The sequence below is a fragment of the Passer montanus genome, unplaced genomic scaffold (assembly GCF_014805655.1).
Source record: "Passer montanus isolate IOZ18808 unplaced genomic scaffold, ASM1480565v1 scaffold11, whole genome shotgun sequence".
NCBI classification, from domain to species: domain Eukaryota; kingdom Metazoa; phylum Chordata; class Aves; order Passeriformes; family Passeridae; genus Passer; species Passer montanus.
Window position 1 is genome coordinate 20443826 of NW_024357613.1, and position 16256 is coordinate 20460081.

The window sequence follows — 16256 nt, forward strand, 5'->3', positions numbered from 1 at the left end:
TGCAATAGTGCTCATATGCTGAGGCCTGCAGCAGTCCTTTTCAAATTGCTTTTGTTGTTTTCCCACATACAGCTCAGCAACAGCTCAGTAGCTCTAATCTGCATGGTTTTTTCTGTGCTTGTATCTGAAAACTACAAGTGACCAGAAGTGACCTGCATTACATTGAAAAATGTACTGTTTAGCTAAACAAAAGTTATCACAAGATTTCATTTGGTGCATATGCTTGGTCCCCTGTGGAAAGGAGATGTAGGAAAGGAAGTGAGAGTGGAAATGAGCTATCTCTTTAAAAGTCAGTGTTGAAATAATAGAGTAAGGACTTTTCACATTTGCCTACAGAAAAGGAGACACATGGAAGTATAGAATGCCTCAGTTGCCTCACTATGTTTTTTTCATGAGGAAGATTTGAGGGGTGAACTCAGATTGAATGTGCCAAAAGCTGTACTGCTTTCTTGGAAGAGTAGGCCTTAGTATCTGTCACTCTGTAATTTCAACCAAGTGCATTCATGGTGTGCAGAGAGTGTGTTTTTCTCTTCCTGCTGGTGTTAACACTTGTATCCTACCTCTCTTGTCTGCTGCAAGCCTGGGCTCACCTCTCCTTGAATACCAATAATGTAGAAACATGTTTTGACAGAGAAATAGAGTAAAGACACAGATTTGGATAGAAGCCCTAGGTTCCAAAATCAGAGCAGAGTTATCACACACCAAATAACTTAAGACCTTTACTATAAGGCAAAGCAAGTTTCCAGACAATCCTACTCATTACACAAACATAAGTCTTTGGACATTCTTCAGTGTAATAAACAGAATTTATATCCTGTAAATTATATAATCACAACACTAGAACAAAATACTAACTATAATCTGTTTCATTCTTATCCCAGCCAAACACATATAATATACTATGTTGCTTTCTCACCTATGTATCTTGCTAAAGAAATCCAATAATTCCTTATTTTCTTGGTGGAATCTTCCCAGTGTGCTGTTATACTAACCACTACAAGGATTTCCTTATTGTCTAATATTTCACTGCAGTTTAAATGCATTACTTCTCACCCTGCCTACTATGAACACAGCAAACTGATGAATTTTGTGAGAGTACTTCCTTAGTTTATGATTGCCATCACATTTCTATTCAAATATTCCTTATTTAGGCTTTATAGGCTCATTTATTTTGTTCATCCTACAAGGTCATGCTTTTGAGCTGTTTGTCATTCCTAACATGCTCATATGGACTCTTATTTGGCTCAAAAATTTCTGCACCAAGTGCAGTGCAAAGCACTCCAAAAGAAGCTTTACTCCAGTAAAGCTTCTAACTGGATATGTTCTTTTTTATGTAGCCCAGCAAACTATTTATCTTAAAACAAAATTCTGATGTTTTTTCCTACTTGTGATTTTCTGTATCGTATCTTCTCTTCTGATCAGTTTACATTTGTTACATTAGAATCTATCAACAAGTGGTTGAAATTCATGAAGACTTCTAATCCTGTTCTTCAATGTACCTTTTTGTGTTGCCATCAGTGAGTTTACTTTGCTACCCACCATCTAGGCTGTTGAAAAAAATTTAGCAGAATTGAATGGGCAGTAGATTTCTTTCAAAACCTCTGTGGTTGATTCATCCAGTCTGGTAGCAAAAACACTGATAACTAATGCATGAATATGGCTTTCCATAAAGTTTTACTCATTTGATAATATGCTCGTATGGTTTATATGAAGACCAATTACTGGGATTTCACAAAAAATAGCATTAGTGCACAAAAGAAGCATGACATTTGCTACTGGATTTTGTTATCTACAAAATGTGTAAATTTAATGTAGAAGGAAAGCAATTTGCTTATATAAGGCCCATTTTTTATGGATCTATTTTTATTTATAGGTTCTTGCAAGTAAACACTAAAACTTTTACCAATATTTCTTCCAGGAACAGGATTTTCACAAATGGATTTAATTTCATGTCTTTGCCTTTTATTCCTTTCCTGAAGGTTGATTTTAGTGGGTCTTCTGGTACCTTACCTATTTTTCATATGTTCACGAAGAAAACTATTGAGTTTTATTCACTAGTACCCAAGGGTATAGTTCATCAGACCAGCCTATCTGAATATTTAACTCATCTGAAAATTTTACAGCTTTTCTTCTGTATTCAACACTGAAGTTTTGCCCTTTAATTGTAAGTATTAATTATGATAATGACCTGCTTTTCAGCTGGTCTTTTTACTATGATTGAGGCAGAAGAAGCATTGAACAATTTTGTATGATTACCATTATCAGTAGCCATCCTTCTTCTCTGGATGAGAAACCACATCTCTCCTTCATCTTTGATATGAAGTACATACAACGCAATTTCTTGTTACCCTGACCATCCTATAACAGCTACATGCTTTTGCTGGTCCCATTTCATGCCTCCATATTTATGTTGTACTTTTTAGTTTACCCTTAGCAACTCAACTGGCTTTTTTTGTAAATTGGGTTTTTTTCATACTTTGAAAGCCAGGAAGTGCTGTGTTGGTTTCCTAATATTCAGGGTCTTTCTCCTGCAAAAAGTTTTTCCTTGTGTAATTATAGCAAAGAGCAATTTTCATAATTACCTTTATAAGGTAAGATGTTCACTCTTTATTAGGCTTCAAATCAGAACTTCTCTGCATTCTTTGCAGTTCTTATATTATTTTATATAATATTCTATTATATTATTAAACCTCCTATCCTTTACCATGGATTTTGACTGCTCTCAGCTAAGTTTTTCACATTTCATTCCTTATAGTCAGAGAACACTTTTCCCTTTAAGTTACCTTTTCCACTATGGCATGAAAAATTACCAATTCTGCATTCAAATATCTTTGTGTCTTTGAACAATGATTCCTTTCAAAAATTATGGGTTTGAAATTAAATACTCCATGGGTCCAAGTCCTGTGTTGTTAAGGATTCTGTTAGTTCTTTTAGCTATTTAAAAACAACAACAAAACAAAACAACAACAGAAAAACCCACAAGCTATAAAAAATTTAAGGTTCCTTTAGATTGATTCTACTGGATTTTTGATCTGTATTTAATCATTTAACAGCCTATTATATATGACTGTGCAGTATTTTCCACAAAATGTCAAACTCATACCTGGTTTCTATAATTATCCTTGTCTATGAGCTTCTGCTACCATCCCTTTAAACCTTTTTCTTAATTTTGTTTTCTTTCCTTCCTCTGTCTTCTCACTTTCTCTCCTTCCCATTTAATTTGATTTTTGCATACATTCTATTTTTACATGTTAGCTGACAGTACATCCTATTGTTAAGGAAGACGAAACTCCCTCTGTCATCCATGCATTTACTGTTGTAATGAATTTATAATTGTCCAGCTTTTTTTTTGTCCAAGAGGGACCCCAGTAACCCCACATGATCCTTTAATTCGGCTCATTAGACTGAGGTCCCTGGGATTCATTACCTTTCTGGTATATCTGATTTGAGTGATACAAGGAACCTTCCATAATTTCTACACAGAACACCAACAAAAGTTCTGCCTGTTCACATCAGTGATAGTTACAGCTTTCCTTCTCTATAATTGGCTGAACCCTTGGTATTAGTGTGAGCTCCTAGTCCAAATATTTGTCCCATTTATTTTTGATCAATTTTTTGTTCAGAAAGATCCCAGTATTATTTATAATAGCCTAGGTAGCTATTGCCCTAAATTAATGTAATGCACATCAGAGAAACAGGAGACTGGATTTTATTTGGTATGTCCAATGAGTTAACTGTTTTCATAAGCCACCATTCCATTGTCTACTAAATTTTCCCTTCTATGTATCTTCTGTATATTCGCCTCTATTTTTCTTGTTTCAGATTTGAATGAATCTGAATTACAGCTCAATTAAATCTTTTTAAAAGCAGAAAAATGAAGAAACAGCTGAGTGAACTTGTGGGTTTCTGTTTGGATCTGAGAAATGGCTTCATTCATCTGGAAATATGAATACAACCTTGAGAAATATTTTTTCTTGCTATTGTTACTAAGGTTATTAACTCTCTAAAACAATTCTTTTCAAAGTAGCATATAGCTCTAGTAATTATGGCATTGAGTTGTGATGCTAGAATATACAAAGGACTTTTTTTCAAATGCTGTTCATATTTATTCCTTTAAAATATTTAATTTCTTGACTATCAACTCTATCTATGAATATCTCTAGTTTTAAAACTGTCAAGCAGAAATAAAATATTGTTTCCAACCTGGAAAAGTTAAACTATGCAGTTGTCACTTGCATTGTGAAGCAGCTTTTCTACTTTCCCAGCATGATTTATAGTTTAATGTTTAATTTTCTTTTCTGTCAGACAAAAACTGTTCCACGGATATTGATGAATGTTCCTCCGAGCCCTGTAAAAATGGAGGCCATTGCCATGATTTGATTGGTGAATTTTACTGTAGCTGTTTGCCAGGTAAGAAGTCACATTTAGTTGAGAAATGTTCTGTGGTATTCAAAAAAGAAACCAAGTTTTTTCATAAGCACACAACTAAGTAGTAATTTATTATGCTTGAAAAGAGAGAAGGATGAACTGGTATTCTTTAAGCATATGCTACAATTGTTATGCGGGTGGTGTCAGCAGAATTTGTTTAATGAATATAACTTGTAATCTGGAAGTCCTGCCTTCCAAACTTATGAATAGAGAGCCTTAAAAATCAACCAACTCTGCCACTAGCATGATTTTGTTTCCATCTTCTCTACTAGCAAAAATTATTTTTAAAATTTTGAAAGAAAACGTGGATATATACAGCAGTTGTCATAATGGTTGCTGTGGTGGGTTGACCCTGGCTGGGAGCTGGATGCATTCAGTCAATCATGCATCATTTCTGTTGCTCCTTCTTCCTCAGGGGGTGGACTCCTCATGCTCTTCCTTTGCTCCAGTGTGGGCTGCCTCCCAAGGAAGAAAGTCCTCCAAAAACTTCTCTAATATGAATTCCTTCCCATGGCCTGCAGTTCTTTACAAACTGCTCCAGCATGGTTCCTTTCCAGTGCAGTCCTTCAGGAACTGCCTGCTCCAGTGTGGGTCCCCTGGGTCGCAGCTCCTGTCAGGAAACCTGCTCCAATATGGGCTTCTCTCTCCATGGGACCACAGATGCTGCCAGAAGCTTGTTCTGGCAGCACTTGTGGCTCCAAGGAGAGAGGAAGTGTCACAGCTTCCTTTGGACATCCACCTGTTTTGTCATGAGGTCATCTGTGGGCTGCGGGTGGATCTCTGATCCACCATGAACCTCCATGGGCTGCAGGGGCACAGCTGCCTCACCACAGACTGCAGGGGAATCTTGCTCTGGTGCCTGTAGCACCTCCTTCCTCTACTTCTGTACTGATTTTGGTGTCTACAGAGCTGTTACTCTTGCTATCCTCACATTTTTTTCTGGCTGCAGTTGCCCAGTTCATTTTTTTCCTCCTCATCTTAACTGTCATCCCAGAAGCATTACCACCATCATTGATGGGCTCAGCCTTGGCCAGCAGTGGATCATCCTGGAGCTGACTGGCATTGACTCCATCAGACCAGGGGGAAGTTTCTGGCACCTCCTCAGAGAAGCCACCCCTGTACCTGCCACCCACTGAAACAGTGCTGTGCAAACCCAGTTCAGTTACTTGCAGTGATGAGAGACACCAGCAATATCTGAATTTGTCAAAAGGAGTAGATCAATTTTCTATCTTTCTGTGGCATACATAATTTTACTCACAGAATCACAGAATCAGTTAGGTTGGAAAAACCCTCTGAGGTTAGAGTCCAACAAATAAACAGTATCATACTGATATATGAACCTTTATGCTTCAGTGTGGCTTTTCAGTGTGGATTGGTGCTATGGGCAAGAATTTACACATTGAAATGTAGTCTGTTTTAATATAACCAGCTAATTTAATATGTGACACTTGCATAACATGAGTAATTTTTTTTAATTCTCTGCTTTCTTTTTTGTGGGCTGACTGGTTGTCAGCTAATTGGAAAGTAGTGAGCAAAACATGAAGCAAAATACTCTTTCACTTCCAGTTTTTTAATACTCTTAAGTCAATTACATTGCATTAAACCTTATTCTACAATGTCAAGTTAACAGTGTAAGGATAAAATGATCAATCTTGTATTTAGACTGAAATATTTACTTAAAGTGAATAGGCAACATAAGTGGTTTAAAATTTTTATGTCCCTATACAGGTTTTTAAAATGTATACACGCTATTTTAAGCCTTATTTGCAAATACCTTGAAAGTTATTGATGTGTAGAATACAGGAACTGGCAGCCAGCACTGCCACTAAGTAATAGTATAAGGGCAAGAATATATTTTAAATATATGTATAAATATTTGTGGATATTATTATATATAGCAGTATATGTATCTGTGTATTATACATGTGCATACTTATACATTTCATACTATATTTTGAGACGTGAGTCTTACAATAGACTTTCAAGATGCAGAAAATTAAAGGTTTATTATTACTGCTATTATTATTATTATTATTATTATTATTATTATTATTGGCTAATTTTTAAGGCTGAATTCTTATATGGTGCTGTAATAAGTTAGCTTTACTTTTTCAGTTGCAAAGACTGTGACTATATTTCATCATTCCTTCCACTGTGGATAAACCAAATGTCACATCTCATTTTGTCAGTGTAGCTTGGTCTGTGAAATCACAAACACAACAATAAGTATGAGAACATCTTCCTGTTGTACTTAAAAAGTGAGATCATATGCATGAAATGAATACTGAAATGCTGTAAGAAGTACACATATGAAATCTCAGACTATAAACATTTTCTATTACCATTTTGAACACCTGTTAGATACAGTCTTTGTGAAGAATTTACCCATCTGCAAAATGCAGGATGAAAAGCAATGGTTTAGACAGTATTTAGGACTGTAGAAAGTCAATATAGCACCTGATAGACAGCACAAAGGAATTTCAGCTAATAAATTTGCTTTATCAGGAAATCAATTTAAATGGCTCTGTGCAAATGCATGCAGCATGGGGAATATACAGGAGAAGCTGAGCTGGAGATGGATGCATGCCTGCACGACTATGACATTATTGGCATCACAGGGACACAACAGAATGACTCCTATGACTGAAGTGTTGCAATGGGAGGATAAAGGCTTTTTAGGAAAGGCAGACAAGGCAGACGAGGAGGTAGCGTTTGCACTTTATGCCAATGTCCAGCTGGAATGCATGGAGCTTTGGCTGGTGAAGGATGGGCAGTCAACTAAGAGTTTATGAGTCAGGATTAAAGAAAGGACAGGGACAGGTGACATTTCATTGAGAGTCTGGTACAGGCTCTTCCACCAGAGAGTCCAAGTGGTTGAGGGTCTCTGTAGAGAGAAGGGAGGAGCCTCACATTCACCCTAGTGAAACCCTGGTTCTTATAGAGGACTTCAACCATTCTGGGTTTGTGTAGCCAGAATTTTGGAACTGAGGGGCTACAGAGGCAACAGATGAAAGACCTTAATCAGGATTACTTACTACTCAGTGTAAAACTAAAGAACTACTAGTAGATTACAGCATAAGAGAAAACAGTGCACTATATCAAGGGACCGACATTAAAAATAAAGAAAGATATAGTATTGATTAGGAGTTGAATGTGACTTACTGAAATTACAGTAATGTGCACAGATTTCTTCACTTAATCTCTAGGGAGTAACAGTGAAGCATCTCTACTCATGGGAGAAACTCCACACAGTTTCAGGAAAATGTACAGGCTTTGTGAAAGTTTGATGCTGCTTTTATAGTCATAAAAAGAGGTATCAAAAGGTCAGCCAAAATCTGATTTATTGTCCCAGATATCACTTAAACATTAAGATATTAATTGTCAGCTGGGAGATGCCAGACCAGCGTTAACCCCATGGCACCAAAATAACTCACTACAAGACAGCTTGTCCTACTTGAGTTACCTGACTGGTTAACAAACTGGTAAATTCTTGTGGGGGGTGAGTAGCCCTGCTACAGACTTGTGGAACTGCATCTGAATTACTGTATCTAAGTTTTGCATTCTTTGCTAAAAGAAGGACATTTCCTTACTGAGGCAAGTCTAGCAAAGGACCATGAAAATGGAGAACATGATATGCAAGGAGATGCTGAAGTAATTGGACCTGTTCACACTGAAGAAAAGGCTGAGACAATTTATTGGAGTTTACTACTATCTCCTGAAAGGATACAGAGAAGACAGAAGAAGGTTTTTCTTACAGGTTAAAATTCTCTCAGGACAAGAGTCAATGGACACAAGTCAAAATGCAGGAAAATTCAACATTAAGGCAAAAAAACCCCAAAAACAAACAACACTATGGAAGTGGTTAACTACTGGAACATATTTTCTGGAACGTTTGTGGTATCCCCATCTATGGAATCATTTTTATCATATTTGAATATTGACAGGACAGTTCCCTTAGCTGCCTGATCTAGCTAGGATTACTGTGAGGGAGTATTAGACTAGCTGGCCTCAAGACGTCATTTCCAACTCAAGTTTTCCTGTGGTTCTATTACTAATTAAGGGATCTTAGCCCAGTTTTACTATATAAATACAATTCTTTAAGGTGAATTTGAGTTGAACTAATGATATCTACGCAAAGTCTTTAAGACTGTAAGCATTTTGAGCAGATCTAAAAAAGTTCTGCATATTCTTAATGATACCATTACATTTTATCAAGTTTGTGGCTGAAAAGAATAAAAGTGTTTGTTTATATGAAATGTTTTTCCAAAACCATATTTTTATGAGTATTCAAGAATTTATCAACTATCACTTTTTTTCCTGAATATTAATTTTTTATTTCACTAGGAAATGGTTACCTGTGTATATTGAATTTAGAAAAGAGGGGAAACAAAGTTAAAAACAAGGGCTATATTTTATGACAACAGCAGTATGTCATCTGGAAACCATGCCTTGAAATGGTCAAGTAGAGAAGAACAGTTTGAGAAAGAAGTGAGAAACCTCTTTCTAAAATATATAAGGTGTTTACGGGCCATATTTTTGTGATATTTATGGACATTTTAACCTACAAGGTGCTGTATTTTTTACAAAATATTCAGAAAGGCAGCAGAAGTGCTCAGTGGAATGTAGCAAGATCCTTACAGAAAAGTGAAGACTGCTTAAGTTTGTAGAAGATAAGCATGAGGGAATTTTAGAAACATAAAGAACTTTAAACAGTTGACATTGCACTTCTCTATTTGTTACCACAGAATGGGATATAACTAGAGAATTTATTTGGAAGTTTTGGTAAAGGATTAGACAAGTTCACAACCAAAATATCTGTAAGTCAATACTGAAGAATCCTTTGACTTTTAAAACACCGGAATATTTGGAAGTTTCAAAAGGAACAGGCAGCTAGAAGTTACTAAACTAATAATCTTTCCATAAATAGTCTCCCTTCCTTCTATTCTCAGACAGTTGTAGGCTGGATGCAACATTTTTTCTCTTTTAGAAAACATTACATCTTCTACACAATTTCTTTCCCATTCCTATTTGTGCATCAGTGATGTATTATTCCTGCTATACTTAATTGAATACATAAATATTTATTTCCTTTATTTTTTTTTAAATGGGATTACTGGATGATTAGCATGATTACTAAAGGAGACTGATTTTGAAGCAGAAAATCCTATAAGAAGATGGATTCAACCTAAAATAAATTTTTGTTCAACTTAATACACTGAATCAAAGGAGCAGTACTTCTGATTAAGAGTAAACATGCACACAGAGAAATTGTAAATCAAATTCTTCCTTTTCAGAAGGTGTTGCTGTTATTAAAGTTTAGTGTACCATGAAATAAGACTGTACTTTCTTTCAAACCTTTCTGGCAACCCTTGTTATGAAGTAGATGCTTATACTTGAAAGTTTTTACGCAAGGAAGAGACCTTAGAAAAACTATTGCATGCTGTGACTCAAAAAATAAAGTGAATCATCAAGATTACAGATGAAGAAAGCTTACAAAATCATTCAATTCTTCACATTGCTGCTGCACAATGATCCTTAACACAGAATTTGTTATGATATTTTTTGATTTGATTTCAAAGTTTCTTGATCAGAAAGTGCAGCATTTTTCACATGAAGCTCTTGCTCTGCTTGCCAAGACAACTGCCTGATGCGTAGCTTAAAATTCCAATTCTCTATTTCTTGCTCCAAGTCACAATTCAATTCTGCAACTTGTAAATCATGTTTCTCTTCTACCTAACATCCTAACTTGTACTGGGATAAAACTAAACAAGTCCATCTAAACAAGTCTTTCTAAACAAGTCCATCTAATCACCTGTAGAAAGGTTTTTCAGTAGACTGACACAGAAGATACTTTGAGTATTCATATAGCAAATAGTACAGAATTGCTTGTAGCAGCAGTTAATTGACTCAATATTATAGGGAAACAGAGGCCAATATATTTGTATTATGTTGTCTCTTTTGCAAAGTCTTAATACTGAGAATTCTGTACACAGTGACATCCATGACATTTGTGTTGGCTCTTCATCCAGGATGAAGCCTGAGGCCACCTAAAGTCAGAGATGTTGGAGAGCAGAGGTTATGTGGATGGGTCTCCAGGACCTGCCATTTTTGCTGCTCCTTGTAAAAGCAGTATCTGGAAACAGTAAGTGACAGGGAACATTATTAGGGGTCCTCCCCAAGAGTTTTTCCTTACGTTTATAGCTCCTCCATAAACTAGTAGTTTTTACTCTGATAGTTGTGAAATGTTAAATATATTTTAATATCCCAGTAATTCTTCTGTGGTTTTAAGACTCTTAGTGTATTAAGATTTTTTTAATAAAGATATTCCTAAGCATATCCAAGCATTTTTTATCACTGAAGGTAGGATTGTTTACTTAATTTTTTTTCATGGAGCCTTTTATAATATTAGTTAAACTTCAGCTAGGTAATTTATGAATAAATTGTTACACAATTACCTACTTTCAGCTAGGTAATTTATGAATAAATTGTTACACAATTACCTACTTTCAGCTAGGTAATTTATGAATAAATTGTTACACATAATGTAAAAAAGTTAAACTTTTTTACATTATGTGTAACAATTTATTCATAAATTACCTAGCTGAAAAAGGCAGCAATTCTAAAATTGGCACAAGTTGGGAGTTCCCTTTTATAAAGAAAAAGAATTCAGAAGTATTCGATAGCATTTTCAATATTAGGAAGCAGGAAAAAAAAAGCTTTGAAGGCCATTCTTTGTTTTTTCACTCTGGAAAAAAGCCCCTGATCGTCTCATTATCAGAAGAGAAAGACTTGATAATACTCAGGAAAATTAATGTTTAATGGGTATTTCCCCCAAACTTAGAATTTATTGGATCTACATACAGGGTTGGGTTGAGACAGAAATAATCCACTTCAGAGAAGTTACAGTCCCGTGATTTAGATTTATGCCCAAAGCCATGTTGCTAGCTCAGGAATGTTTTTGCTGAACTTCCCAAAGTTTGGGCTTCCCGTAACAGCCCAAAGCCATGTTGCTAGCTCAGGAATGTTTTTGCTGTTGCTGAGCAGTGCTTGCACAGCATCATGACCATCTCAGTTTCTCATTTTGCCCTGACAGTGAGTAGGCTGGAGTGGAAAAACACCTCAGAGTGTACAGAGCTGGGACAGCTGACCCCAAAGGACTAAGGAGATATTCTATTCCAAATGCAATAATATAGTCAGCCATAAAACCTTGGAAAGAGTTTTCTAAAGTAGCTGTTGCTAGAGACAATATGGCCATTGGGGAGTGTACAGAGCTGGGACAGCTGACCCCCAAGGACCAAGGACCAATATTCTATTCGAAATGCAATAATATAGTCAGCCATAAAATCTTGGAAAGAGTTTTCTAAAGTAGCTGTTGCTAGAGACAATATGGCCATTGGGAGGAGGTGAAGAGTGCCTTTGCATTACTTGGTGTATTTTTTTTTGGTTTTTTTTTTTGCCCACTAATTTGTCTTTTACGTAAATCACTAGTTTTCTCACTTTTTCTTTTCTAATTGTCTATGTAAATCAAACTTCAAGATATACATGCCTGTTTCTACTTTCATAATTTTCACAAGAAAAGCAAGAGGACAGTGCAGAAAAGTCTTAAGTTTCCTCACTTGCAATTATTATACTTTTGGATTAACTTGCCATGCATGTTTGAAGTTGTAATGCTAACCTTAATATACATGTTTCATGCAGACAAAAGTCTTTGAGATTTATGTAAACAAAAATGCTGCTGGAAAAGTGCATAATAGCTCATTCCTCTAGGGGAGATGTAATTGCTTTGTGTATTCAAAGTGTGCACTATGATGTAATACTGATGTAATACAGACTGTGCATTCTGTAATACCCTGGCATTTGTACTTTCTTTCTATTTGTCCAAAATGCTCCTAGAAGCACAGTAAGATTCAAAATTTTAAACCTAATCTTTATTATCTGTTAGAAATTAGACATAAAGGTATTAGGAGAAAATGAATCTCTGCAATTTCTACTTCAGTGAGATTTCATTATTACTCTTATAGAAATAAGCATTTAGTGAGTTTTTGTATGGAAAGATTGAAATATATAAAAAGTTGGTAAATTAAAAAGATGTAAGACAAGATAGAATTATTTTTTTAAAAATCTTGAACTAGATATACCTTTAATTACAGTTTTAAAATGAAAATAATTAAATGAAGAAGGAAGAAGAAATTTCACAAAATGACTCTGAAAACAATTAATTATACATTAACACATACTATGTATATATACTTGCACCCAAGTGTAGCAGAAGGAAAAGGTGGAATCCAAAAGTATCATAGGAAGGAGGAAAGGACAAATGAGAAGAGCAACACGCTTTGAAAAGCTCATTAAAAAGCCTCTTATAAGACTTTGCTGTTAAGGCAGCCTGTGACGAAGAAAGAGAAAGCAAATTTGGTGAAGGGATCACATGGAAAATTTCTTGATATTCTAAAAAGATACCTTATTAAGTGTAATAGCTTCATAAAGAAAGTTTCTTTTTTTATAATTCCAATTTTCCACCTGTTTTTCTATTTTGCAGTATAGCGCTTCATGCCAGTGGTAAAAGAAATTTTCCTGCAATCGAAAAAGTAAAAATTGTCAACTTCCTCTCATTTTTTAAAAAAATATGCTGTCATGTATGAGGCTAAAAATACAGGGAAGAAAATTGATTAATAGCTCATTTGTAATGTCAATTCAATCCACCAACCCTAGCAGATGACTTAAAAATTTGACATTTTTCTGATAAAAACAACACTATTTATTTCAAAAGTGTCTAATAAGACATTGAGTTACTGCTACCAAAAGCAGACACAAAAGAGTGATGTCTTGAGGAACACTGTAATAACCCATTACAAATCTCCCAGGTCAGGAAATATCTCTATGACAGCCTTTAGCTTGAATCTATTTATTTCTAAAAGTACTGTAATGGCAGTAACAGGATGGAAAGGAATGATTATGACACTAACCAGCTATTTTAAAGACCTGTTAAAACCATCATAGCTCTATTTCACAATTCACCAAAGTTACGTTGTTTTATAAAGGATTTCATTTGCCAATTGTGACTAATTTTTAATTTTCTGCTTCTTATGTTTTGGTATCTCTTTTTTTTTTTTAATACATTTTTGGAATATGTTCCCATGGTTAAGCGCCTCTTGGTTATAGAAAGAGCCCATTCATATCACTTTTAATAAGAAATTAATAATATTTACGATTATGTAATCTCTGGCTCCTCTCTACCTTTTTCCATTTCTGACATTAAAAATGCAAATCATATTTGTTTTCAGACATCACATTCCAGAAAACTGCTAAAAAGTTTGGTCAATAGGCTTAAAATCATACATTTCATGGATTACTTAATATGATAATCAAATTATTGTCTTTTCCTGATATTAGTATGCTACGCCTATTAATATATTTTTTATATTTGATGTATATGTTTAAAAATTGTTCATTCCAAAACATCTATTTCTGAAAGGAGATAATTAATAGGTTATTTGTCTACATGTCTAAATACATTCAAATTTCTAATAAAGGATCCAAAAGTTTTCAAATTATGATCTGTTATGTTGTTTGGCCATCTCTGATTTTTTAAAAAAAGTAATAATTCAGAAGTGTAATTTTATAGCCAAAACTGAAACACTCTTTATTCTACTGCAATAAAGAAATATTAACAGTCTTTATTTTGGATATGATTTATTCTTTTTCTTTGAAGTTTCCACTCATTTAATTCTTTATCTATGTTTTTATTCTGTCTTTATGCTTCTCTACCCTTCTCTAAAATAATTTCCTTCTCTGACAACTCACTTTCCAAGAAATCTTCTGATCCTACAATGAACTGAAAAATAATTAGTATTTGTTCAGTTCTCATAATCTATTTCTCTACTTGCATCAATAAGGAGTAACAATATTACATAAAATTTTCAGCAATTAAGAGAATTGCCCTACTAGACCTTCAGCAAAGTCCACTGCTCTTGCTTTATGTTGTTTAATCACCATTTTTTTCCTTTACTTACCTGTTACTAAAATCAATTTCTTTCCCCTCCCCCAACTTTTCTAGTACCATATGGTGTTCTAATCAGATGAGAAATGAAGGATCGTATCTGGATTTCATATTATTTTTAAATTTTACAAAAGGCAGACTAGAAAATATATGGTCAATGACAGGAAATGTCTATGTACCATGCTTCTGTCAAACAGATTGCTTATCAGCGAATTCTAAGTAGTTCCACACCAAAATTTTGCTTGCTACTGCCTGCCAATCTTAATTCCATGAATGGCATGAACAGCAAGCCAATGTAAGTATGTTTTTATTATTATATTTGTCTTCCTAAATTCTACTTTAAAATTGTTTACAATCCTAAGGAAATGCATACCTGACTTTATGTGTCACTTGAAACCATTCTCTTTTTAATAAAGTCATTGAACTTACTTTCTGTAACAAATTAATTCATCATATTGAACTGAAGAGCTCTTTATTTAATCCACTGTTGTATTACACAATGCAGGGTCAGCTCATCCTCTTATCTCCTCATTCTTGACACACAAAATCTGAAAACATGGAATGCCTCTGAGATCTAACTGAGGAAGAAGAGCAACATTGCCCACTGCATGTGCTGATTTCATTGGGAGCTTTGTATTTCACTGAACTTTTTTCAGAGATGTTAAACTGAAAATCTGTGTAATTCAGAAGTTAGGTAATTCATATTAATGATTACTATTTTTGTTTATATTTTTGTCATTGCTTTTGTTTGTTGGGTTTTTTTCTTTCTGATCTACTAGCAGCAATCAGAAAAAAAAAATTCTAATTCAAAACCTCAATTCTAACTGGCATAAACTATTTCAATTAAGCAATTTCGTACTCTCATTTTTCATTTTCCATAAGGGAATTGTAAATACCACAGGATTTGCATATTAATTACAGGAAGATGTTATATAGGAAAGGGTAATAAATTATCTATTCCTAATAACAATCAAATTATGTTATGCAATATGTATCACCTTCTCAGCAGATGTTGACATCATCACAAAAGAAGCAGGAAACATTGACAACTTCTCAGTCCTCATGGGAAAATGAAAATGGATAACTGATATTATGTCATAAAGTTTTCATTTTTTTTCTACTCTTGAAGTTATTTTATTCTGCAGGTGGAAAGCATCATTAGGTGCTGTCTTAATGCATCATACCACAAAATTATAGAATAGCCTGACACATTTCAAACCAGCAAGCACAGTTAGAATAAAAACTTATTCTGTGTTTTCTTAGTGTAAATAAGAGAGATTCTGAGACTGCCTGCTGTGGTACAGTAATCAAACTTCTGTTGTAATAGCTGTAAGTCTTGTGTATTACTGTAAGCTGTGTAGAGTATGTCTCTGTTTTTCCTTAATCCTTTTTCTCTAGTTCTAATCTATTTTTTAGAGGAACTAACAAAATATGCTTACAGTATTGGAAGATGTATCTAGCCATTGTGTCCCTTTGCATAGGCTAAAGGTCTTTCTTTTTAAAAGAAAAACACTGCAGAGCAATAGTTCTGCTACACCTTCTCAGTTAAGTGTGTGGCTTAAGGTCCAGCTTGTCTAAAAGCAGTAGAAATGGTCACTGAAGTCAAGTAGCTAAAAGAGACATGGTGCACTCACGAGCCCTCATTGGGAGAAAGAAATTTTAGATGGGGGAGAATGAAGAGAGAAAAAATTACAGAAAGGTCAGATTTACTCCTTTTGAAATAATTTTGATGAGAAGTTCTGTTCTGCTGGTTGGCACTATATTCAAGAATAGATGAAGAAAAGCAATAGTCTGAACACATCAAGTGATCACAGCCACTCCTCATATG

General features: G+C 34.7%; 1 protein-coding gene across 1 annotated transcript in view; it reads left to right on the forward strand.

Annotated features, from left to right (window-relative positions):
- The window catches only part of EYS (eyes shut homolog), a 708088-nt gene that overhangs the window by 190563 nt on the left and 501269 nt on the right, over positions 1-16256 (forward strand). The window contains exon 13 of the mRNA XM_039729652.1: positions 4306-4410. Coding sequence (XP_039585586.1) covers positions 4306-4410 — 105 coding nt within the window. The remainder of the gene's footprint in view (positions 1-4305; positions 4411-16256) is intronic.